Source organism: Arvicanthis niloticus, chromosome 1, assembly GCF_011762505.2.
Source record: "Arvicanthis niloticus isolate mArvNil1 chromosome 1, mArvNil1.pat.X, whole genome shotgun sequence".
NCBI lineage: Eukaryota > Metazoa > Chordata > Mammalia > Rodentia > Muridae > Arvicanthis > Arvicanthis niloticus.
In genome coordinates this window covers 18,935,025-18,961,032 of record NC_047658.1, presented here as the reverse complement: position 1 = coordinate 18,961,032, position 26,008 = coordinate 18,935,025, and the positions used below count along the sequence as shown (strand labels likewise).

The following is a 26,008-nucleotide window of genomic DNA, read 5'->3' as shown; positions in this document are numbered from 1 at the left end:
TCAGTCGATGCACCCCAAGGGTTCAGCCTATTGCACTGGGTCAATGAGAGGTCTAAGTCTAGCCAGCCCTTGCCTGAATAACTGTGGTACCTGAATATTTAGAGGTGTTGCGAGTGGGTACTCAACAGGGAATGTTCCACGAGTGAGGATAGATTTCCTGAAAGTATGCCTGATTGCACAAAGGTTTGATGCCAAGAAACCTCCTCCCCTGGTGGCGCCCCAGGGCGGAGGCTCCCTTTCCCCGTCAAAAGGCATCAAGATGGGTATGGGAAATATTCTTCATTGCACGACGAGAGAAGAAACCCATTACAATATCTCATTTTGCACAGGGGATCAGGCCTCTGCTTTCCCTCACTGAGTTGGTGCCGCGCTTGATAGGCAAAAGGCTGTTCCATCTTAATAAAATTGATAGGGGGAGATGTTAGGAGCCGTGTGAACGTGATAGCATTCGCCATTACAAAATGGCGCGGGCATCCTGTCCTCCCACTAGTAAACAACTAACTACGCAGGTGCAAAAGGCAAAAAGTGCTCCAAAGTCACTGCCCATCCCGGGGTGTATTATGGGTAATGAGTGAACAGCCAATCAGAAGTGAACACGCCACTCTAGGGTACATATAGCAGTGCCTTTTCCGGGCTTGGGGTCTTTCCGCTTCTGCTGATACAAGAATAAAGCCTCGCTGTGGTAACCACCCAAACACCGCCTCACGTGTCTCTTTCGAGGGCGAAGGGGACACGGAGGAGCTCGGAACAACACCATGACAACAGCAACTCCTATAAGGAAAACATTTAATTGGGGCTGGCTTACAGTTTATGAGACTTCATGCATTATTGTCAAAAAGGAAGTGTGGCAGTGTGCAGGCAGACTTGGTGCTAGAGGAGCTGGGAGTTTTCCTTCTGGATCAGTAGGTAGGGAGTAAACTGGCTTGAGCTTCTGGGACTTCAAAGCCACACCTCCTCCAACAAGGCCACACCCCTCCAACAAGGCCACACCCCCTCCAACAAGGCCACACCCCCTCCAACAAGGCCACACCTCCTAATATAATAGTGCCACTCCCTGTGGGTCAATGGGGCCATTTTCTCTCAAACCAGAACACACTCTTTCTGCTAAGCCACCCTTTCTCTCTTCCTTTTCTCTATTCTCGATCCCCTGTCTCTTAGGGTTTCTATGGCCGTGAAGAGACACCATGATCATGGAGACGCTTATAAAGGAAAGCATGTATAATTGTGTCTGGCTTACAGTTTCAGAGGTATGTTCACTATTATAGAGTGGGAGGCATGGTGGCCGCAGGTGGACATGGTGCTGGAGACGTAGCCAAGAGGTTTATATCTGGACCCACAGGCAGATGGACGAGAACATGACACTCGGCTTAGCCTGAGCTTCTGACACCTCAAAGGCCTCCTTCTGTGACTATTCCATATGCCTCTGGCTCTTCCTTCATATCTACAATAAAAACCTTCCCTGTAAACATACCACACCTTGTCATGTTGTCAGTCTATACACCGGAGTGCTGAAATTACATCACAACTGTCTTTTGCTCTTTTGACTGTTTTATTTTGAAACAGCATCTCACTCTGTAGGCCTGGCTGTCTGGGAACTCACTATATAGACCAAGTTGTGCTCAAACTCATAGCAATCTGCCTGCCTCTCCAAGTACTGAGATTAAAGGTCCACTGCTATGCCATGCCAGTGTAGTGTTTAGTCTTTTTAAAATTTTTTCCACTACCTAGTGGGTTCTTCTGTCTCCTAACAGTCTCTTCTCTGGCTCAGCTCAGCTTCTTCTGAGTTAGGATTGCTATCTCTTATTTTTGCTCTGCTCAGTCTCTTCTTCAGCCCTACTCAGTCCTCCTTCCAGCACCAACCCTCCCTAACCCTCCCCCCTGACACTACCCCCCTGCCAGCTGGACTCTAGCCCACCTTCTCAGCCTCGGCTGGCTTTTTTATAGCCTCTGCTTTCCTAGTAGTCCAAGAGGCAACAGACACCGAAGGTCAAGCAGTCCTAATGGCTAAGCTTTCCAAAAGGGCCAGTTTGACTAGCAACTGGGGATCCTTTAAAGGGCCAGGCACACAAAAATAAATCACACTACACTTCCCCCAATCTGGTTTAGCTACTAATTATGCAGTTTTGAAGCTGCCCTGGGAACTTCCTGTAGCCATGCTACTGTTGTGATTTTTGCTTCTCCGTTCTGTTTAATGTCTTTTCCTTTGCATCTAATGTAATCTTTCTGTCAGTCCTTCAGGAACACTTCCACAACTGAGATAAGAACCTAACAGTGACGCTTCCCTTCCTGTAACTTCGGTACCACTTCCTGAACATTTTATACTCCTGGACTGTTTCTTGTCCAGGCTTTTCTAGCTGGCAAGAAAGTCAGTAGCTGGTCAGGCTCTCTTCTCTCTTTTTGGGTGAGTAGCCAAGGTTTTCGGAAGACCTCTCCTGCTCAACTCCGAGCTTTGTTAGTTTTGATGGTATCCACAGCTTTTTGTTTCTTATGGAAATATAAACAAATCTGCATCTCCAAGGCAAAACATTCACCAACTTCCATCTGATGTTAACACATCCTTATCAGTGTTAAGTGATGGAAGGGTATCCTGGGACTCGGAAGCCCAGGAACCACACAGCTCAGGAGTGAGACAGTGTTACAGTGGTAGGGACATTTTAACAGGAGCCTCCATTTTGATGGCTTTTGCTGCATGCTACTTAGGGACTACAATTAGCAGTTTCTATATGCAAAACAACTCTTTCTGAATATTGAGAGTCAGTAATTATATCAGGAAAATCTAATAATACCATAAGAATTACATATAACTCTGATTTTTAAAAAAGATTTATTTATGTATACAAGTATTGTATTTGCATGGATGCCTGCATGACAGAAGAGGGCATTAGATCCTATTACAGATGGTTGTGAGCCACCATGTGGTTGCTGGGAATTGAACTTAGGACCTCTGGAAGAGCAGCCAGTGCTCTTAACCGCTGAGCCATCTCTCTAGCCTAGAACACTGATTTTTGAACTGAAGTATATGGGCTTTATGATTTATGAACTGAAGTATATGAAGTACTTTGCTTATTTTTTTATGACTTATGTGGAAGAATCCAATTAGTCCATCATAAACTGAAGATGCTTAATTTTAATATTTTATTTCTATTTTCTCTCAAATGGTTACTACAAGCTCATTTCCAATCATCTTTGATCACCCATAATGACATAGTCTCAGCATTAGTATAAAGTACAATTTCTGCTTGGTTTGTTCCTAACAAATGGCATAGTCTTATTCTTTCTTTTATAATTAAATCAGAAACCATTTCTATGTACATATTTAATTTTTTTAGTTTATGTGCTATGAAGGTTCATTCTAAAATATTATCTTCCCTTTGCATAACGAGCCCAGTAGGGGAATGAGTTCAAGGTAAAATAACCAAAACATAATCCAGTTTGGGATCTATGTGATCTACATATGCATCTTGCAGTCTCTGTTTTACCAGAGTCAATTCCCATTCTCATTCTCTCTCTCTCTCTCTCTCTCTCTCTCTCTCTCTCTCTCTCTCTCTCTCCCTCCCTCCCTCCCTCCCTCTCCCCCTCTCCCCCTCTCCCTCTCCCTCTCCCTCTCCCTCTCCCTCTCCCTCTCCCTTTCCCTCTCTCCCTCTCTCTGCTACAGCTGGTAACATCTTGGACTGTTTAAGTCCAAATCTCCTTGTAACAACTAAAAAAAAAAAAATTGCTTAACCCTTGAGTAGTTAATCCAATAATGGGACATAGCCAATTAATAACACCCATTAATTTTTTAAATCATTAAGAGTTGCAATTATCTCTTCTGATCTGTACCTTCTGCAGTGGAATTTTTTGTTGACTAATTTTATAATCTAAATAGTTAACAGAATCGACTCTCTGAATTTTTTCAGAAGCAATCTGCAAACCCCATCAAGAGAAAATTATTTTTGTTTCATCAAACATTTTCTCTATCTGCATCAGAATCGGCCAAGAAAATATCATCCATGTAATGATAAATAATGGATTGAAGAAATTGCCTACAAATTATTTCTAATGGTTGTTGCACAAACTATTGACATAGAGTTGGACTATGTAATAATCCTTGTCGAAGAATTTCCCACTGATACCTTTTTACAAGCTGAGCATAATTATACATAGGCACACATGAAGGCAAAATTTTCTTTATCCTGCTCTTGCAAGGGATAGGGAAAAAACAGCCTTTAAAATCAATTACTATCATAGGCCATGCCTTAGGTAATAAAGGAATTCCAGGCTGTAACAGACTCATTGGTTGGATTACTCTATTCACTACTCTCAAATGTGCTGTCATAATCCATTTCCCAATTTCTTTTTTATAACAAATGCAGGGGAATCCTATGGGCTGGTAGCTTTTTCTATATATTGAGCCTCCAACTATATATTGCTCTCATACCAACTGTTCAAGTGTCTATAGTTTTTCTTAGTTAAGGGCCACTGATCCATCCACGCAATCATTGTTTGTCAACCACTTTAAGGGTAAGGTCATTGGTATAATAGTTTGAACAGCTGTTGTAGCTTACAGCTATTACTATTGGGAAAGCTGGGAGAAGGGACTGTTTAAGCAGACTGTTGGGGAACTAAGGGAGGAACAGTTGAGAGAAATATTTGAAGGGGTTGGGTTGGAAACTGGGAGGCAGGCTGGCAGGAAGTTAAGAGACCTGGCTACTACTTGTAAAAATATGAGACCATTAAGCCAGAAGAAGCTGAGATAAGCCAGAAAAGAGATTGTTAGATCGTTAGGAGGAGAACCCATGAGGGGCCCAAAAAGTAGCAGAAAATTGAAGTTACATGCCAAGCTATTTTACTTTTAGGGGTGTGTGTGTGTGTGTGTGTGTACATGAGTGCAGGCGCCTGTGCAAGTCAGAAGCATTTGCTCTCCTGGAATTCTAGTTTTGAGCCACCTGACAGGTTCTTAACTACTGAGCCATCTCTCCAGCTTAGCACTCAGCACTCCTTGTCTATTGAGACCGGGTCTCAATGGTCTTACTATGTCTCTCACTGGTCTTACTAGGCTGTCGAGTCAGCAGCCCCAGGGATCTAGCTGCCTCTGCCTCCCCAGACCTAGGATTACAAGTTCATCCTATGATACTAGATCCTCACGCTTGCAAGCACACCACCAACTGAACTACCTCCAGCCTACAGTGAAGTTGCTGCTCTTGTTCAAGTTAGATACAGGTGGGTTGGGAGATATTTTGGTTGCTGTTAGCTTATCAGGCTTTTCCTCTTCTTTCCCTACTGTAGGTGGGGCAGGAGGCTCCTGACACAGTCCTGTCAGTCTATGTTTCTCTGTTGTGCTTTCAACACTGCTTTGATGTCTTTGCTATTCGATTCCAACATTTGTATCACTTCTGCCTCTGACCTAGAAGTCACTCAAATCTCTTTCAAGGAAATTGTGCCAGGTTTGGGCTCCCTCATACCCTCTGTGGTGGTTTGAAAGAAAATGGCCCCCATAGGCTCACAGTGAGTGGCACTATTAGCTTGTGTGGCCTTGCTGGAAGAAGTGTGTCACTGGGGGTGGGCTTTGAGGTCTCAGATGCTCAAGCCAGGTCAGTGTCTCTCTCCCTTCCTACTGTCCACAGATTAAGATCTACAACTTTTGCTGCTACTCCATCATCATGTCTGCCTGTGTGCCACCATGCTTCCCGCCATGATGATAATGGATTAAACCTCTGAAACTGTAAGCTAGCCCCAAATTAAGTATTTTCTGTTACAAGGGTTGCTGTGGTCATGGTGTCTCTTCACAGCAATAGAAAACTGCCAAGACATCATCTAAAATAACAGCATCCCTAAATTCATCTCAGAGATGACCTAAATTATACCTGAAGCTTGAGTGACCACTCATCATACTCATATGCCATGGAGCCCTGGACTTCTGGTGAGGTGGAATGGAGCAGATAGACAGGGTTCATGCTACACTGCTCTCCAGGACACAAACAGCCCACTGAAGTTTGCACTCAGTCTAGTCTCTTGGAAGTTCTCTGTGACAGGCCTTTCTTGCTTCTTGCCCTGATCTTGGGTGCAGACCAATCCAACAAGCTCAGGAAATATGCCAACTGTGATGGGTAATATTGTCAACTAGCCAGGAGTAAGAACTGCCAATCAGATAATCCCAAGGGATTACCCATATTAGGTTTATTGATGTATGAACACATACACTAACTGTGGGCTGGGCCCTGTAATGACTAAAGAGTAGAAAGCTAGCTGGACATCTGCCTGTCTCCTCAACTGGAAGGTCCCCAGGTGACAAGCTCCCACTACTTCTCAGTGGACCCTGAAGCTTGAGCTGTCTCAGATTATTATTCTGTCCCCAAAGAGTCAAGAGTGGTGCATGTGCCCACTGGGCAGTGGTGGTGCACACCTTTAATCCCAGCACTTGAGAGTCAGAGGCAGGCAGATTTCTGAGTTGGAGGCCAGCCTGGTCTACAGAGTGAGTTCCAGGACAGCCAGGGCTACTCAGAGAAACCCTATCTCGAAAAACCAAAAAAAAAAAAAAAAAAAAAAAAAAGAGTGGTGCATGCCTGTGACACCTGTACTCAAGGGGTAGAGGGGGGAGGATCAGGAGTTCAAAGTCATCCTGGGCTACCTAGTGAATTGGAAACTAGACTGAGCTATAAGTGACCCTGTCTCGAACAGTTAATAGCCAGGCATGGTAGGTGTCTTTCTTTTCCATTGCTTTGAAGAGACGTCACAGCCAAGGCAACTTATACAAGAAAGAGCTTATTGAAGCTTACAGTTTCATGGGGGGTGAGTCTGTGACCATCATAGTGGGGAGAATAACAGAAGGGAGGGAGGCAGGCATGGCAGTGGAGTAGCCGATGAGAGCTCACATCATTATCTCCAAGCAGGAGAGAGAGAGAGAGAGAGAGAGAGAGAGAGAGAGAGAGAGAGAGAGAGAGAGAGAAATTAGGAATGGCATGGGCTTTTGAAACTTCAAGCCCATCCTGTGTGACACACCTCTTACGTGAAGCCACACCTCCTAATCCTTCACAAACAGTTTCACTAACTGGGGACCAAGTATTCATATAATTGAGCCTATGAGAGTTATTCTCATTTAAACTACCCATAGTGGCACACACCCTTAATTTTAGCACTTGGAAGACAGATGCAGGGGAAGCTTCTAGGTCTGTCAGGGCTACATAGTGAGACCCTCTCTAACACACACACATAAACAACAAGGAAAAAAACAAAAAACAAAGCAAAACTATCCCCCAAAGAATCATCTGTTCACATTTAGCTAAACGAGTGTCATCTGTGTCCTTAAATAATATTTCTGAAATTGTCCTCTTGGTGTGAGGCTTGATGGAATCTCTCATACCTACCTGAAAACGTCATGGTTGCCAAACATACCAAGAGATCTGAACTCTGTTGCTAAAAAGATAGCAATAGCCTCTGCATGTCCTCCTTGCTCTTTTGTTTATGAAGTGGTTCTGACCTCTTTTCTGCTCCAAGAAGGTGCTGTGCTCAGTGCATTAGAGTCCTGCAGAGGACCCAAGGTCAGTTTCTCAGGGTTTGTGTTGGGAGAAAATACCTCTCCATACCCAAATACCACCGGGAGAGAGCAGGTCTCTTAAGAGTGCTGATACACAGGCTAGCAGGAGGGACAAGCAATAGTCAGGGACAGCAAGACAAGCTAACACCAGAGATAACCAGATGGCGAGAGGCAAGGGAAAGAACATAAGCAACAGAAACCACGGCTACCTGGAATCATCAGAACCCAGTTCTCCCACCACAGTGAGCACTGCATACCCCAACACACCAGAAAAGCAAGACTCTGATTTAAAATCATATCGCATGACTCTAACCAAACATGTGAAAGATCTGTATGACAACAACTTCAAGTCTCTGAAGAAAGAAATTGAAGAAGACCTCAGAAGATGGAAAGATCTCCCATGCTCGTGGATTGGCAGGATTAAAATGGTAAATATGGCCATCTTGCCGAAAGCAATCTACAGATTCAATGCAATCCCCATCAAAATTCCAACTCAATTTTTCATAGAGTTAGAAAGAGCAATGTTTCAGGAAGTATTAAAATTGAACTGCTTGTTCCCGTGCTATGCCCAGCAGCGGCGGGCCACATGGCCCCAGCTGGGTGTTCCCATCTCACAGACTCTCTGGTCTGGGGGACCCCCAAGACTTTGGGGTGGTTGCTGCCTCTGCCTACCAACCCCACTGCCTCCATGGCTCTAAGCCTAGCCCCATGCAATGGTCACCAACTTCACGGTTAGATATCACAATACCCAGTAACCCAGTAAAACCAAAACTCTTGACGCTTATAGTTAACCAGTCAGATTTATATATCAATAAAATCTCAATACACAAGATGCTCACACAATAATTTCAAGGCCAAATGATAATGGTACAAGCTGCCCACCTAAAATAGACAAGTTACCCCAATCATTCTATCCCTATATGAAATAGTATCTACCTATGGCTATCTAAGGCCACGCTGGTTCAGAATCTTCTTCGTGTCAGCCCTCCATCTTAATTCTCATTCCTCTCTCCCTGCATGTCCCTCTCTCTGCAACTCTTAACTTTGCCCCCCTTTTCCCTATCTAATCACAGGCCTTCTGCTGCACTAATATTTAAATAGATTGGACAGGGAAATTCTTGCCACAGAGCAATTCTCAAATTCATTTGGAATAACAACAACAACAAAAACTCAGGATAGCAAAAACTATTCTCAGCAATAAAAGAACTTCTGGGAATCACCATCCCTGACCTCAAGCTGTACTATAGAGCAGTAGTGATAAAAACTGCATGATATTGGTACAGAGACAGGCAGGAAGATCAATGAAATAGAATTGAAGACCCAGAAATAAACCCACACACCTATGGTCACTTTATCTTTGACAAAGGAGCTAAAACCATCCAGTGTAAAAAAGACAGCATTTTCAACAAATGGTGCTGCTTCAACTGGAGGTCAGCATGTAGAAGAATGCAAATTGATTCATTCTTATCTCCCTGAATAAAGCTCAAGTCCAAGTGGACCAAGGACCTCCAGATACACTGAATCTAATAGAAGAGAAGGTGGGGAAGAGCCTCGAACACACGGGCACAGGGAAAAGTTCCTGAACAGAACACCAATGGCTTATGCTCTAAGATCAAGAATCAACAAATGGGACCTCATAAAATTGCAAAGCTTCTGTAAGGCAAAGGATATTGTCAACAAGACAAAACGGCAACCAACAGATTGGGAAAAGATCATTACCAATCCTACCTCTGATAGAGGGCTAATATCCAATGAACTCAAGAAGTTAGACTCCAGAGAACCAAATAACCCTATTTAAAAAAAAAAATGGGGAACAAAGCCAAACAGAGAATTCTCAACTGAGGAAACTTGAATGGTCAAGAAGCACCTAAAGAAATGTTCAGCATCCTTAGTCATCAGGGAAATGCAAATCAAAACAACCCTGAAATTCCACTTCACACCAATCAGAATGGCTAAAATTAAAAACTCAGCTGATAGTAGATACTGTTGAGGATGTGGTGAAAGAGGAACACTCTTCCATTGTTGGTGGGATTGCAAGCTGGTACAACCACTCTGGAAATCAGTCTGGTGTTTCCTCAGAAAATTGGACATAGCATTACCTGAGGACTCAGCTATACCACTCCTGGGCATATACCCAAAAGATGCCCCAACATATAACAAGGACACATGCTCCACTATGTTCATAGCAGCCTTATTTATAATAGCCAGAAGCCTGAAACAATCCACATGTCCCTCAATAGAGGAATGGATAAAGAAAATGTGGTACATTTATACAATGAAATACTACTCAGCTATTAAAAACAATAACTTCATGAAATTAGCAGGCAAATGGATGGAACTTGAAAATATCATCCTGAGTGAGGTTACTCACTCACAAAAGAACACACATTGTATGCACTCACTGATAAGTGGATATTAGCCCAAGAATTCAGAATACCCAAGATACAATTCACAGACCACATGAAGCCCAAGAAGAAGGAAGACCAAAGTGTAAATGCTTCAGTGCTTCTTAGAAAGGAGAGCAAAACACTCACAGGAGCAAATACAGAGACAAAGTGTGGAGCAGAGACTGAAGGAAAGGCCATCCAGAGACTACCCCACCTGGGGAGCCATCCCATATACAGTTGCCAAACCTGGACACTACTGAGGATGCTGGGAAGTGCTTGCTGATGGGAGTCTGATATGGCTGTCTCCTGAGAGGCTCTGCCAGAGCCTGACAAATACAGAGGAGGATGCTTGCAGCCAAGCATTGGACTGAGCGCAGGAGATGGAGAAGGGACTGAAGGCGCTGAGGGGGTTTGCAGCCCCATGGGGGAGCAATAGTGTCAACAGGCCAGACCCCTTGGAGCTCCTGGGAACTGGACCACCAACCAAAGAGTACACATAGAGGAACCCATGGCTCCGGCTATCTATGTGGCAGAGGATGGTCTTGTTGGACTTAAGTGGGAGGAACGGCCCTTGGGCCTTAAGGTGTTCCATGCCCCAGTGCAGGGGAATGCCAGGGCGGGAAGATGGGAGTGGGTGGGGGAGCACCTTCATACAGGCAGGGGGAGGGAGGATGATATGGGGGTTTTTGAAGGGGAGACCTGGAAAGGGAAAAACAATTGAAAAGTAAATAAAGAAAATATCCAATAAAAATATTTTTTTTTTTAAAAAAGAAGCTCACTGGGAAGTGCATGTGTGTGAGAGAGAACACTGTACATACCGCTGGTATGTGTCTTCCACAGCCTCATTTATTGACAGACAACATTGCTATCTTGGTGTCATCAGAGATGGCCACCCCTGGGAGGTCAGCCACACTTCTGACAGTCATGATGTCTAGGCAGGGATAGCGGGACCTCTGTGTCTCTTGGTAACTGGGACTGTGCTAGATGCCCATGGGCACACCAATATTGTGTCCATATCAAAGAGGGGGGTGGCTGGGCCCTGTCCTGGGCACAGCGTTCAGTGCTAGAGAATGGACTTCTGAGTCATCCATGGCTGTCTGAGGTCCATGGGGGCTACCACAGAAGTCTGGGCTGGGTGTCTGCATGCCCATCTTCTGCTTTCCGTGGGGCCTGTACTGGGCTTGGTGTGCATCACCGGTTACCAAAACCAGATAATGTGGCCGCAGCTAAGCAGAGCTCTCGTGAGCCTTACGTTCACAAGTCTCAAGCCTGTCACTTCTCTCCAGGGATGTAGAAGTCAATCAAGGTCACCTTCCTGTAGGCCAGTGTGCTTCGATGCCCCAGGGACAATGAAGGCCATAGAGCCAGGATGAGAGGCAATTGTGATACCGGGGAAACTGAAGCTAGAGTAGACTTCACTGTCCTTTTTTGTTATCAGGACTTGGGGTTGAAGAAGGGCGTCTGGGGGATCCTTGCTTTGGAATAATGCCTTGCTTTTCTCCTGGTTTCTGAGGGTGCGTTTCCGCATGGGGTGCACAGGCCACTGGGTGACTCTGTTGGGCACCGTAACTGTCTTTCTGGAGGACAAAGGCTTTTCTAAGGTTTCACAGATGTTTTGGTCATCCAGATACCACCAGTGCTGCAGCGGGTACATGGGGATCGGCAGCAGCCCCAGGATGCTGAGGAAGATGACCCAGCCTAGGGCTATCTTCTGGTAAGGCCGCTTCACTTCCTGGCTCTGGGGACAGGGATAGTGGACCACAGAGGGAGAGGCTCAGTCTGGGTGCAGGGTCCCCAGGTCCCTGGGGATAGGATATACAGGGTGAGGGCTCAGTCGGGTTGCTCTGAGTACAGGGTTCCCCAGGTCCCTGGAGTAGAGTGGGAGATGTGGATGGGGGCCTGTGCCTATGTGCTTGGGATTTGGGGTCTCCAGATCCCTGAGGGTAGGACATAAAGGGTGGGGTGCTGGGATCCCAGCTCCCCACAAGCAGGGGCCGCACCATGCTATTATTCCAGGAGACATAGTAGAGGGATTCACTGTGGCAGAGATTCAGGAAGTAGATGGTGAGCAGGGCCAGCAGCATGGGCAATGTCACGTAGCTCCACAGGCAGGTGAAGGGTGCCCACACCATGTGGCCCAGCTGCCCGAACATCTCAGCCCTAAACCTAGGTGAAGGAGGTAACTGTCAGGACATCTATAACCTGGAGATAGAGAGAGCTTCCATCTTTAGTTCTCTCAGACACTCCTGACGCTTGGTGTGGGGACCAGGCCCTCCCTGGCTCTGGGACAGCTATGTTGTTACCACATGAGAATTGTTCAGTCCACTGGACTGTACCACTACAGTTCTTGGCCTTTAGTGTACTTGAGACGGCATCTCCCTGTAGGATCTGTCTGCTGTCTGAGGACCCATGGGTGGGTGCCTATGTCCTGGGAAGACCTATCTATCCCTCCCACCCCTCCACCTCCCCAGGACTGAAAATCACCTCTTGATGCCATAGACCCAAGCCAGAGAAAGGTTCTGGATCACCATAATTATGATGAGGATCATAGGGACCAGGTGGTCATCGAACAGGAACACCACGTAGCTGCCAGGGCGGCTGGAGAAGACGAGGCTACCCAGAAGTCCTCCCAAGCAGACAAGCACTAAAGGTCAAAGTGGATTGGGGCCACACTGGGGTTTGTGAGCTGGGAGTCCGTGTGAATGCTGGGATACTTGGGGTGAGTATGGGGAAGGTTACAGGGTATGGGTTCTTTACCTGGTACCAGGTTGGGATGCTTTGTGAAGATAGAGATACTTTTCTGCAGAGGAAGCACGACGCCCTCCAGGAGTGTTATCATGGTACCCAGACCCATGATAGCCAGAGACATGAAGAAGATGATGGCCCAGAAAGAGGAACCAGGAAACAGTGAGATGGCTTGAGAGAAGGCCACATATGGCAGTCCAGGGCCCTCCATGAACTGTGGGGGAGAAGGGTTCTGAGGCAGTGCAGTATCTGGATAGGATGGGGATGGTGCAGTACTTGATTAGTAATGTCTTTTGTGGGTAGAAATATGACACCCAGCATGGAAGTTTGAGGACAAAGTGTTAAAAGTGACCTTCCTTGGCTGGGTGACCTGGGTGACATTCATTTTCTGGGTTGTCTGATGTCAGCCACAGTATAGCTGTGGCACATGGATATAGTCTGCTGAGAGGCTGCCAGGCCTGGCCCCCCTGGCAAACACACCTTTCCCTCCTCCCTCAGGAGGCTGCAGGGCAGGGTTAAATGGAGGATCTCATTCTGTAAGTCGATGGGGAGCTGGCTGATCCAGTCTAGGTACTCCTGTGGGGATTTATGGATGATGTCTTTGGGAGGCCAGGCGGCCTGGGGTAGCACACCGTTGGTTATCAGGTTGAGCAGATTGGAGACACTCCTGACAGGGTTGGAAGGGAAAAGAAGACAGGTAGAGAATGGACTGGCTCATCAGCCATCACCATCCAAACAGAGTGGGGACCAGGTATGGTGGGATTGTCCAGGAGGCATGCTGTCATGGCTCTGGCAGTCCACAGTTGAGGGGCCCCATCTTGTGAGAGCCTCTCTGAGCTGTGAGGACTCAGCAGGGTCCTGACACAGCACAGGGGCTGCATGGCTCCCGCAGAGTGAGCTTCCTATTCCATTTGTTTGTTTGCATTTTTGCTTTGGTTTGGTTTGGTTTGCTCATTTTTGAGACAGGGTTTCTCTGTGTTGTTCTGGCTGTTCTAAAACTGGCTTTGTAGACCAGGCTGGCCTGGAACTCTGAGACCTGCCTGCCTCTGCCTCCCAAGTGCTGGGATTGAGGACATGTCCCACAACCACCTGGCTTTTTCTTTTTTTTCTAATTTAAAAAAGATTAAAAGAAAACAAAACAATGACTCAGCAATTCAGAGCACTCACTGTTCTCCAAAAGGACCTGAGTTTTGTTCCCAGAAACCACATGACAGCTCCCAGAAGTCTCTCCAAGTCCTGCTCTTCAGATTCCCCTTGCCTCCTGCATGCAGGTAGTGCACAGGAACTCATACAAGCACAGACCAATACACATAGATAAAAATTTTGAAAATTTGTTTTGAAACAGAGTCTCAGTATGCAACCATGACTGGCCTGGAACTTGCTGCGTAGTCCAGGCTGGCTCCCCTGCCTTGTCTCCCATGGACTGGGATTAAAAGCCTGTACCACCACCACCACCACTGCCTCAATCACTTCCTCTTCTTATAAAGCTATTAACTGTATCATGAGAATCCCAGCCTAGTTACTTTGTCTAATTGTAACCAACACTCAGACATTTGCCTCTGAATAACAACATCCAGCTTTGGGGAGTGAGCTTGTAACACATGAAGCCACAGACACTCAGCAGTAGCGCCTAGTGTGGACAGCTGGACAGCTAAGCTGATTTTGTTGTTGTTTTGATGAAACCTTATGTGCTAGGGTCTCAGATTGCAATCACACAGTCATGTCTTGGTAGACAATAGTCAGTCAGCACTTGGGTCACTGTGAACAAAGCCGTGACCTATGTCTGCCAGCTGGTGAGCAGCGCAGTGGACAGAGGCCCAGTGCAGGTGTGATTTGAGAAGCACTTGTCTCCAAAGGCGTTGGTTTACACGGCCACTCAAAGTGCACAGCTTCCGGTGGCTTCTGGTTGCCTCCCTTTGTTCCCATGCACCGACTCTCACAGTTTTCTGTTTCCGTTTTTCAGTCTACTTGGTCAATTAGTGGCCCTGGCAGGTATAACAGTGTGATCTCATTGTGGCTTGACTTTCAGTTTCTCAGATGCAGGACAAGAGAGTGGGATCAGAAGTTCAAGGTCATCCTCAGCTACCTAGACAGGTCAAAGGTAGTGTTGGCCATACCAGGCCCTGCCTTTAAATAAAAACTCAAAAGTTCTATGGACAGATCACTTGCCATCCAAACCTGAGTCTGAGCTCTAGAACCACACAAAAGAGAGAAACAGACTCCACAAGGTTGTGTTCGGGCCTCAAAAAGTGTGGGCGGGCAGGTGTGCACAAGCATCAAGCAAACGACAGACAAAAGCTCCGGCTAAACCCCATTTTCCCATCTTGGACATCCTAATTGGAAGGAAAACCGTGCAGCTGTTAAACATCTATGAATGTGGTGCTGGAGAGATGGCTCAGCGGATAAGAGCACTGACTGCTCTCCCAGGGTTCTGAGTTCAATTCCCTGAAACCACATGGTGGCTCAAAATCATCTGTAATGGGATCCGATACCCTCTTCTGGTGTGTCTGATGACAGCTACAGTGCACTTACATAAAACAAATAAATCTTTTTTAAAAACCTATGAATGTTGCAACAACTACTAAAAAAAACAAAACAAAACAAAACAAAACAAAACAAAACAAAACAAAAAAACCCCTAGGCTCATGAATTTGAAAAAGAGCAAGGCAAGGTGTATGGGAGAGGCTGGAAGTGGGAAAGCGGGGGAAATAATGCAATACCTCAAATAAAAGTAAGAGCATTGACGTATGCAAAGCAAACTCCAGTGCTGTGCCCACTGTGGTGGCACACACCTTTATTATTTTGTGTGCGCAGTGTTTTATCTATGCGTGTATGTATGTGTACCCCAAGTGAACAGTGTCCTCAGGGGCCAGAAGAGTGTGTTGTATCTCCTAGGACTAGAGTCATAGATGGTTGCGAACCATCATCTGGGGACCTACAATTGGATGCCGGCCCTGAGCACCCACTGTTCTTGGTTTATTTTTGCTTTTTTGAGACAGGGTTTCTCTGTGTAGCCATGGCTGTCCTGAAACTTGCTCTGTAGAGGCTGGCCTCAAATTTCACATATCCACCTCTGCCTTGCCAGTGCTGGGATTAAAGGCATGCATCACTACTGCCTGGCTGTAGCCAGTGTTCTTAACCACTGAGAAATCTCTCTAGTCCTGGCACACACCTTTAATTCCAGCACTTGGGAGGCAGAGACAGGTGTGAGGCCAGCCTGGTCTAATTTGAATTATGTGAAGTCCACACCAGCCATGGACAGACAATGAGACCCAGTTTCAAAAACAAAACAAAGCAGCCATATAGTACTGGCACATGCTTTAAATCCCAGCACTTGGAAGATACAACAGTAGATCTTTGAGAGTTTGAGGTCTCTAGAATGAGTTCCAGACAGCCAGGGATACACAGAGATACTCTGTTTCAAAAAAGTGAAGAAGAGAAAAAAGAGGAAAAAGAGGAAGAAAAGGAAGAAGGGGGAAGGAGGAGAAGGAAGAAGAAGAGCAAGAGGGGAAGGAGGAGGAGGGAAAAGAGGAAGAGGAAGAGGAGGAGAAAGAGGAGGAAGAAGGGGAAGGAGGAGGAGGAGGAAAAGGAGGAAGAAGAAGAGGAGGAAGAGAGGAGGAAGAGGATGAAGAAGAGAGAGGGAGGAAGAGGAAGTTCAGATAGCAGCACTTCCTAAGACTTCCCAGCTCAAGCCATCGATGCCAACAACTGCTTCCGGAGGCTCAGCAAGCTGGGAGCAGCAGCCTCGTGGAGTAAAATGAGCAACATGGAAATGTCCCCTAACTTCATTTGCAATTCCTGAGAGTGAGGGTAAGGGAAAGCGGGTACCATCCAGAGGTGTGCTTAGTAGGACGGCGGGGCTGAGGAGAGCTGAGGTGGGCCCTCCCACCTGGGCTGCCTGATTATGTCACCCACCTCTCAAGACACTTAGAGCCGGTGGTTGTGGCCCAGAAGCCCAGCACGAGGAAGGTGACAGAAGAGCTCAGCAACGAGGTCACCAGGTTCACCATGGCCACAAAGGATGCCCACTTGATGTTGTTCTCACCTCTAGTCTGGTAGGAGGAGAAAGTTGTGATGGTGCCCATGCCAAGGCCGAGGGAGTAGAGAACATGGCCTCCAGCCTGACGCCATGCGTCCAGAGATGCCAAGATGGACAGCTGTGGAAGACAGAGGCATTTGGAGTGGTTTCGTGGGTGAGGCAAAATGAGGGCAGAGGGACAAAAGACAAAGTGAGGGATGAAGTGGGAGGCCTGGGGGAGGGTGACAAGGAGTCTGGAGTCCTGGCCTCACCTCTGTGGTCACCAGGCGCCAGAGGCTGGACCCCACACCTTTCAGGAAGATAATGCGGATGAAGAAGCAGAAGAGTAGTAAGTTGGGGAACAATATGGAGAAAAACATCATCTGCCCGGGTGGGTCAGGAGAAGCAGGGAGGAGGAAGACAGAGAACACATTAGCAGGGGCCAAGCAGGTCATCAGGATGGTGTGAGGAGGGGACAGGGAATGGGGGCAGGGAGTGTGAATGCATGCGCGGTGGGGTAGTGCCTGAGGAATGCCACCCAAGGCTGACCCCTGGCCCCCGTGAGCTTGTGCATACCCACCTGCGTACAAAGAAGTCTATGACAGAGACCTTCCAGCACCCACTCTGATGCCACGCTCCCAAACCACATGGCAGTCATGCTTCTGTCTCCAAAGTCTCTCCTGTTTCTTTTCTTCTTTACCTACAAATCCTCCCACTCAGCCTCAGGCCCTGCTACCTCCCTTCCTCGATATCCACCTTGGGTTTTGAGATGGGGTCTCACAGCACTGGAGCTGGAGCATATGGATTAGACAAAGCTGACTGGCCAGTGAGCTCCTGGGGTCTGGCCTCCTGTCTCTGCTTCCCAGTCCTTGGATTCCAGGCATGCCACCATGCCTGCTTTTTTACCTGGGTGTTGGAGATTAAAGCCAGGAACTCCTGCTTCTGTTTCTCTCTCTCTCTCTCTCTCTCTTTTTTTTTTTTTGTGGGTTTTGTTGTCATTGTTGTTGTTGGTTTTGTTTTGAGACAGAGTTTCTCTGTGTAGCCCTGGCTGTCCTGAAACTCACTCTGTAGACCAGGCTGGCTCTCAGCTCAGATCCACCTGCCTCTCTCTCCTGGGCGCAGGGATTAAAGGCATGCGCTACCACCACCTGTGCTTCTGTGTCAAGCCATCTATGTCCCCACGATGACTAACCTTGTCAACTAGATTTAGAATCATCCACGAGTTTGAGGCATTCCTCTGGGTGTGTCTGAGCTGTTTTAGAAGAGGACCGACCAATCTGGAAGGACCAACCTTGAACGTACCTGTCTACATCCCTTCAGCCTGGAGCTCGATGGAACAAGAGGGGAAACGAGAGAGCCACCTGACCAGCAACAAGCAGCCTACTCTGCTTCCTGCTCTGAGGATGTGTCAGGTCCCAGCTGTGTGTTCCTAGTGCCACAGGGCCTCACACTGTCACGCCTTCCCCTCCACAGTGGACTGTATACCCCCAAGCCATGCTCCATGAAGTTGTTTCTTGTCAGGCCACAGTGATAGGAAGAGTAATGACAAGAGGCCTCTCACACTGCGTCCACTAGTCCTAGTGGAATCTGTATTTGCAGGGTTACATTGAGAATTAAGTGCTTTTGCCTCCAAGGATGTGCAAGGGAGGGAGTCCAGATGTTCACACGGACACAGAAACCACAACAAGGACATGGAGGTGAACACACACACACACCACACATGCTACAGATAGGATGCTAGAAAGGAGAACAGCTGTGCATACTAATGTGCACATGGTAAAGCCCGGGAAGGCTGGGACCCAGGGTGAGTCTAAGAGAGATGAGAGATAGATCAAGTTTCTGCACAGTGGTGGTAACCAGGAAGCCGGGTCACACAGCTTCCTTGAAGTGGGTATGGCCTCTTTTGTGGGACTTTTGCCAGGGACACTGGTGACCCCGAGGCCCAGGAGGAAGGTGGCCATCGGGGCACTTACTAGCACTGAAATCTTTATCCTGATGACCATGGTGACATAGAGGAAGATCCATGTGGCACAGAGGCACAGGGTCACATTCAAGGCCAGAACCTCTATCCCTTCTTCTATTTGATTGGAGGCTCGGAGGACAGTCTGATACCAAAAATACTGGTGGGGCTCTATCCAAAGGCAGGAGAAGTCTGAGGAGAGGGCAGAGAGATTCCCGTACTTACAGGCAGTCTTGCAGGGTGTCGCCCCTAGCTTTTGCATCCCCCTGTCCCTTTCCTCACCAACTATACTGAAGTTTTCCACCAAAGGGCAGTGGTCCCAGGATAGGGGGTAATCAAAGGACTGGACAAGGTAGAAGAGGCTCCAGGAGACCAGGGCGCTGTTATACAGGATCACCAAGACAGAGGCCTGGGGAGGAGGAGGTGGGTTTAAGGGCGTCATAGAGGAGAGAGGACACGGGGGACTTGTGGCTCTGCCAGCCCACACCTACCAGTATGCTGGAGTAACCCACACCACTGAGCCAGGGGACCAGATATTTCCAGGCCTGGATGTTGTCCTTCCGGAGCCACTGTCCTACGACCATCTCCATGTACATGAGAGGGATCCCCAGCATGAGGAGGAGGATGAGATACATCAGCAGGAAGCTTCCTGTGGAGAGAGTGGAGGCTTGCTCAGGCAGTTGGGATCCCCTCACCCCTCACATTCTTCCCTGGGGATCTTGACACCCCTTCTTTAACTTCAGAACACAGTCTGGGGCCTCACCTCCTCCATTCTGGTGGCAGAGGTACGGGAAGCGCCACATGCTGCCAAGTCCAATGGAGAAGGCCACCAGGATCAGGATATTCTCTGCCTTCTTAGCCTGGAAGTGGTTTGGGATCTTGGTAATACGGACCTCTCTGGTCTTGAAGCCCCACAACAGGGATGTGGGGTTGTTGTTCTTCTTGCTTGCTGGGTGCTCTTTCTCCATGGGCTTTTCCACCTTCTTAGGTTCCGGAAATTCTTTCTCCATGGGCTTTTCCTCCTTCTTAGGTTCCGGAAATTCTTTCTCCATGGGCTTTTCCTCCTTCTTAGGTTCCGGAAGTTCTTCAAAGGATTGGTCCATGGGGTTCTCTGCACTGGCTCAACTCCTGAAGGGATTTTGAGGTCACCAAGAACAGACTTTAGGGACAGATTTTTGTGCAGCACCAGCATTCAGAGAGGCACAAAGTGGTTGCTTTATATGAATCATCCTGGCTGGGGGGAGATATAATCCTGTAAAGGGGCTTGCTGCCAAACCTGATGGCCTGAGTTCCGTTCCTAGGACCAACATGCTGGAAGGAGGGAAACAATCATGAAAGCGTCCTCTGACCTCCTTATGTGCCCAGTGGCATGTCTGTGATACACTCACGCACACAGAACAGTAAATAAAATATTTAAAAAGCATACATCATTGGATGTTTGACTTTTACACAGCTTTGGAATATATATATATATATATATATATATATATATATATATATATATATATATATTTGTTTGGAGACAGGATCTCATTAGCTCAGACTGGTTTTAAGCATCGTATGTAGCTGAGGATGGCCTGAAATTCCTCATTCTCCTGCCTTCACCTCCTGAGTCCTGGGATTACAGGTGTGAACCTCCATTCCTGGTTTTGCTTTATATTTTATAATTTAAAAAGAGGCAGATACTCTACACACATTGGTCAGGAAAAGGCCACGTGCTTCCAAATACATGTCATTTATGTCACAGAAAATACGCAAAAAGAAATCACACATTTTTCAGTGGTGAGCACTATCTGGATGTTGAGGAGGCAGGTCAGCCATTAAGAATGTATACTGTTCTTGCAGTGGATCCAAGCTCAGTGCCCAGAACCCACCTTGGGTGGCTCACAACCATCTGTAATTCCAGCTCCAGGGGATCTGACACCCTCCTCCTGTCTTTTGCAAGCAGGCACCTGTACTCATGTGCACAAACCTATACATACACACACACACAATTTAAAATAAAAGTAAATCTCAAACAGTGAATATTCATGTATGTCTACACGTGGAGATCACAGCTCACAACACATATCTTCCTCAATCGTTATCCATCTTACTGTTTTTGGATAATGCTAGCACAACCGGTGTTCATATTTAGGCTAAATTGGCTAGTTAGTGACTTCTGGGGATACATCTGTCTCCACTTCTCAACCTGAGGTTACAGATCCTTGCCCTGTGCTACACACCAGGCTTTTATGTGGGTACTAGGCAGGAAACTCAGGTCTTCATGCTCTAATAAGCACTGAACACACTAAGCCCTCTCTCCAGCAGCTTTAAGACAGTATGTTACACAGTAACACTCTTCAAGGGCCAGAGTGTCAGCAGTCCTAATTTACAGGCATACACGGCTGTAGATATGGATATGCCTTATGCTGGTCCTGAGATCGCAGACTCGGCTTTTACCTTACTAGGATACCCCAAGAAAAGCCTTTGGTCCCACTCTGCAGGCAGAGGGCAGCCAGTATCTTCTTTGGGAACAGAGCGGATGTCAAGCAAGGTTTGAACTTGTGGCTTGAGATGGGAGAGTACTATTTGATAGGTGAGGTACCTCTTGGTTGATTTTTTTTTTTTTTTTTAATTGGGATGGGGTGAGGGGAAACATGAGTATACGTGCCCATGAACCACAAGAAGGCACTGGATCTCCTGGAGCTGATGTTATAAGTTGTTGTGAGTGCCTATGTCTGCAGTAGGTCCTCTTAGCTGATAAGCTCTCTGTCTCTCCAGTTGTCTGGTTGATATTTGAGGTTTTAGTTTAACAAGGTTCAAGGCCTGTATGGTGTTAAAGGATACCATTATTTTAGCTGAGTGTGATGGCACACACATCATCTCAGAACTCCCAAGGCTGACCTAGGACTAGCAAGAATTCAAGGCCAAGTTGGGATACACAGTAAAACTTTGTCTTAAGAGTAACAAAAAAATAAAATCAGTTTTATTTTATAATACTGGGACTGAAGAAACTTTTGTTATAGTATATGTGGATATACACAGGATAGAAACCTATGTATTAATATCTACATATACTATATGAATTTCTCATAAACTATATTGTAAGTATTTTCCTGTGCCACATTTATTTATTATTTTGTTTCATGAGAGGGTCTCTCTCTATAGTTCTGGCTAGCCAGGAACTTGCTAGCAGACCAGGCAAGCCTCGAACTCCCAGTGACCCTCCTGCCTCCCAAGTGCAGAGATTAAAGGAATGCTCCTACTTATTGAGACAAGAACTCACTGTGTAGCTCTAGCTACCCTGGACCTCTCTATGTAGACCAAGCTGGCCCCAGAAATCCTCCTGCCTCTGCACCCGCAGTGTTAGGATTATAGGGGTGAGCCACCACGCCCAGCCTCAAAACCTGGTTGTTAACAGTTGCTCACTCTCCAGTCACTACAGAAACCTGCTGGTACCTTCGGTGGTCCTCCGAGACCGAGACAGCCTCGCCAGCAGCGTCCGGACGGCGCGCCCCGCGGCCGGGAAGGGAACGGAGGCCTTGCCGCGGACCTGCAGGGCTGGCGGCCGGGGAGGACGCTGTGGTCCGTACCCGCCTCAGCGCGCGAACCGCGGGTTTCGGCCCCGCGCCGCTTGTGGGCAGAGAGTCCCACGTCTTCGCGGCCCCGTGGTCCGAGAACCCGCGCGGGAAGCGGCTACTTCCCTCTCTGGCCCAACAAGCTAGTCAGTGACGTCACCGGTTGCCCAGAGGATTCCCTGGAGTCAGCTGAGGGAGATTCTGCCCTGGGGCTGTTAGGTCACCTGTTGCCAGGTAGCTATAGCTCCATGGACTGAGTGAGGTCACTGGTTGCCATGTAGATTTGGCTTTGAGCAGGCTGAGTGATGTCACTAGTTGCCAGTTAGACTTCACATGTACACATGAAGGAAGAAAAAAAGATGCCAGGAAAAATGCCAACTGTTGGGGCATATACCTATGATCCCAGCGCTTGAGAGGTAGAGAAGTCTGTGAATTCCAGGCCCTCTTGGAGACAAGACAGAGAGATAAATAGAAAATAATAATAGAGGAAGAGAAGGAAGAGAAAGAGGAGGAGGAGAGGAGGAAGAAGAGGAGGAGAGGAGGAAGAGGAGGAAGCAGAAAAGAAAAAGGAATAAAACAAACCAAAACTAATAAGAGGAGGAAAATGTAGGTCTAAATGCTATTTTTGAAACTACTTGAGGAACTATGAGAGAAATTAAAAATGAGAAAAGAAACAGTCTCCAAATTTAGAATTGTAGCAACATCTTATATGAAATTCTAGACGAACAATTCCTAAAGCCCTAGAAAAAGTAGCAGTGCGGTCAATTGTGCGGTTAGAGGTGAGCCAAGGACCTGGGGCTAAGATTCAGAAGATGAACACAGATTTACCTGTGAGAGAGCATGGACCCCATGGGCCAAGAGAGAAACTTCACTCAGGCTTGTAATGTCAGTTAACCCATGCTGCTCAAAGTGCTCCCAAACCTTCAGTGTCGCTTGCACCAACTTGAGACCCGGCTCCAGAGTATAAAGCCAGAATCACTGCAGGGTGGGCTGAAGATGTGATCTTTTAAAAAATGTATATGCATGTGTGCATGCGTGTCAAAGGACAACTTGCTGGGTCAGCTCTGATCTGATTCCACCATCTTGTTTCCGGGTCAGATTTGAGCAGGTGCCTTTACCTGCTGAGCCACCTCACCGGTCTCTTACTCATCTTTTTGCTATTTCTTGCCTCTCCTGGAGCTGCAGAAAGGGGTTTCTGTGAGTTCTTTTAGTAGGCAGGGTCAGGGAAGAAAGCAACAGTGATGAGGGTGAGGGACGGGGCACTGGCCACAGCGGGTAAGTTAGAAAGTCTCATTTAACTGTAGGACCAGGGAAGAGCAGGGTCATCATGGCATGCTGTGCATCCTAACTCAGAGCAGCTGTGAGCACCTGCGCACTAGGGACCATCAATATCTTGTCATGGATGAGGGAGGGACTCACAGGGCCGGCCTCTAGCTGAGGTCTTCTGTGCAGGCAATGGTTGCTGGCAGGGGAGAGACATTTTCCTCAGTGGTGCAGCCTCCCCAGGGTGCCCAGGGGCCTTTACCCCTCACCCATGCTCCTAGAAAAATTAGACTTTCTAGGTCTCTAAGAAATAACAAGGACATGAGAGTAGAAGGTGGCCTCTCTAGGAAAGGAAGAGGATCAGTGGAGCTCAAGGAGGACAAGAGGGAAATGAGGGTGACCACAGTCACACATGTGCGGAGATGTCATCATGAGACCCAGGGTTATGTATGACTAACGTGTGCTAATAACTTTTTTTTTTTTAATTGGATGTAAGAATCAATCAGTGTCTGGGTTTAAGTACTAATTCATAAGAAGTACAGCAGATTGTCGGGCCTGGTGGTACAGGCCTGTCATTCCAGCTACTTAGGAGGATGGGGCAAGAGTACTGCAAACTAAAAGCCAAGCCTGGGCAACAGAGTGAGTTTGAGGCTAGCATGGATGACTCACTGAGAGCCTATCTCAGAAAGTAAAAAGAGCATATGTTTCCTGGGGATCAAACTCAGACCACTAGCCTTGGTGTCAAATACTTTCAACACAGGAGACAGCTTGCTGACCCAAATCTCTTCTCTCTTTCCATCTCTCCCTTCTACATTTTTTCAGTACTGGGGATGGAATCCAAGGCCTTGTGAATGCCAGACAAGCCCTGTACCACTGAGCCATGTCTACTCTGGTAAAAGGTAAACCAGCTCCCACAAGTATTCATCCGAATACACAGGCACCATGGAATATTCCTACCTACACACATGTACACACACACACACACACACACTCATACACATTCATACACAATAAATGTAAAAAGAAAAAAAAATGAAGACAAAGCTACCAGAAAAAAAAATCACACAGTAGAAAAATCTTATGTGGACATTTACTGACATTAAGTACACGTGGTTTGTTTGATATATAATATTACTTTGTTAAATTGTAAGAGGGTACAGAAGCATACCAACAGCTAAAATGATCAAGTCGGTATCTGCTTTAAAATGGTGGAGAGGCATGTGGAAGGCAGGTTGGTCTCGTGGGAGAGACAGGCCAGGTATTGACCACATGGTGATCCCTCAGGCTCCTCCTCTAGAGTGTTCAGAAACATCAGAATGACAGTGAGTGAAACCAGAGGCTGTCAGGTCTTGCCAGGTTCTAGCCAGCTCACTGAACCAACCCAGTGCCTTTTATGATGGTGACTATCCCACCACTATGGTGTGTGTGTGTGTGTATGTTTGTGTGAAAGCACATGAGAAGCCAAAAGGAGGGCTTGGTCACACCCACGAATGCTGGGAAATTGACTCTGGACAGGAGAGATCCAGAGTTATCCAGGAACCTCAGAAGGAACCTGACCTTGCTGTTACTTAGCCACACCCACTGCAGCAGCCTGGAATATTCCCAGGCAGTCTTGCAGCTAGGTGCCCAAGGGCCACAAGTAAGTGGCTTTGGGGAGCAAACTTGAGTGTGAGGAGACTCAGCAAGGCCTGATACACTCCATCTGCTTCTCCAAAACCTTAAGCTCTGCCTTGTAATCCTACTCCCATGGTTGCAACCCCAAAGCTGGAACTGAAATGAGATAGAAGGAAGGATGATGAAGAAATAGACTCTGACCCAAGCAGAAGGCTTTGCCTTCATGTGGACCTAGCAGGGAGAAGTGACTTGGTCCCTTGAGCTCTCTACAGAGGCTCTCCACATCTCCCTGTCTTCTGAGGTCCAAATGTGAGCTGGGAACCCCAAGTCCCATGACCTTGGCACATTTGGAGAACATCCATTTTCTGGCTCTCTTAGAATAAAGCTGTTGCTACCCAGAATCTCTCTGGTCTCTGGTCACCTGGAAAGTAATGTTAGCTCAACTCTGGAACCACCTGACCTGACTTAGCTGGGCAGGCTCATCCAATCAATCCCACCATGAAACTAGCAGTGTCTCTTTTCAAACATTGGGGGGACCCTTGGTGGACTCCAGAGACACAACTCTGTGGGACCTCAACCTGGCTATGTACAGATGTACGTATAATCTGTAGTGTTGAAAAGTAAACTTCAAAACTGAGTTTTAGTGGGTGGTACAGTGACTTGGTCTATACCTGATGACCTGAGTTTCATTAATGGGGCTCACGTATGAGAAAAACAAATCCTACAAACTGTCCCCCGACTTCCACATGCATCCTGTGATGTGTGCATGTGTACAAACACACACACTCATACCCCCACACACACAAGATTAGTTTTAAGACTCTGCTGCCTGTGATGGGATTATTATTCTTAGCAGCAAGTATGATGCTGCCGTTCGCATTTTGTTGAGGCCATTTTCAGGTCCTTTCTGCTGAGGAGCATGCTCTGGACAAGGCTTGAGAGCTG

At 47.1% G+C, this 26,008-nt stretch overlaps 1 protein-coding gene across 7 annotated transcripts; it reads right to left on the bottom strand.

The window, feature by feature from the left end:
- Positions 1–10,729: 10,729 nt before the first annotated feature.
- Positions 10,730–22,598, bottom strand: LOC117719508 (orphan sodium- and chloride-dependent neurotransmitter transporter NTT5-like). 7 transcript variants are annotated; one of them, XM_076933836.1, is made up of 12 exons: positions 22,068–22,594; positions 19,390–19,754; positions 19,118–19,275; positions 18,909–19,035; positions 18,640–18,818; positions 16,939–17,049; positions 16,564–16,805; positions 13,129–13,315; positions 12,661–12,862; positions 12,388–12,547; positions 11,904–12,069; positions 10,730–11,705 (listed from the first exon to the last, which is right to left on the bottom strand). In XM_076933836.1, exons 2-12 carry the CDS (start codon positions 19,727–19,729, stop codon positions 11,523–11,525), a joined length of 2,055 nt encoding a protein of 684 aa, XP_076789951.1. In that variant the 5' UTR covers positions 19,730–19,754; positions 22,068–22,594; the 3' UTR covers positions 10,730–11,522. The 7 variants fall into 7 exon arrangements, with proteins under 7 accessions (XP_076789951.1, XP_076789929.1, XP_076789945.1 ...); XM_076933814.1 differs by having other exon boundaries at positions 10,730–11,641; positions 22,068–22,587; XM_076933830.1 differs by lacking the exon at positions 16,939–17,049 and having other exon boundaries at positions 10,730–11,641; positions 16,564–16,700; positions 22,068–22,588.
- Positions 22,599–26,008: the final 3,410 nt, after the last annotated feature.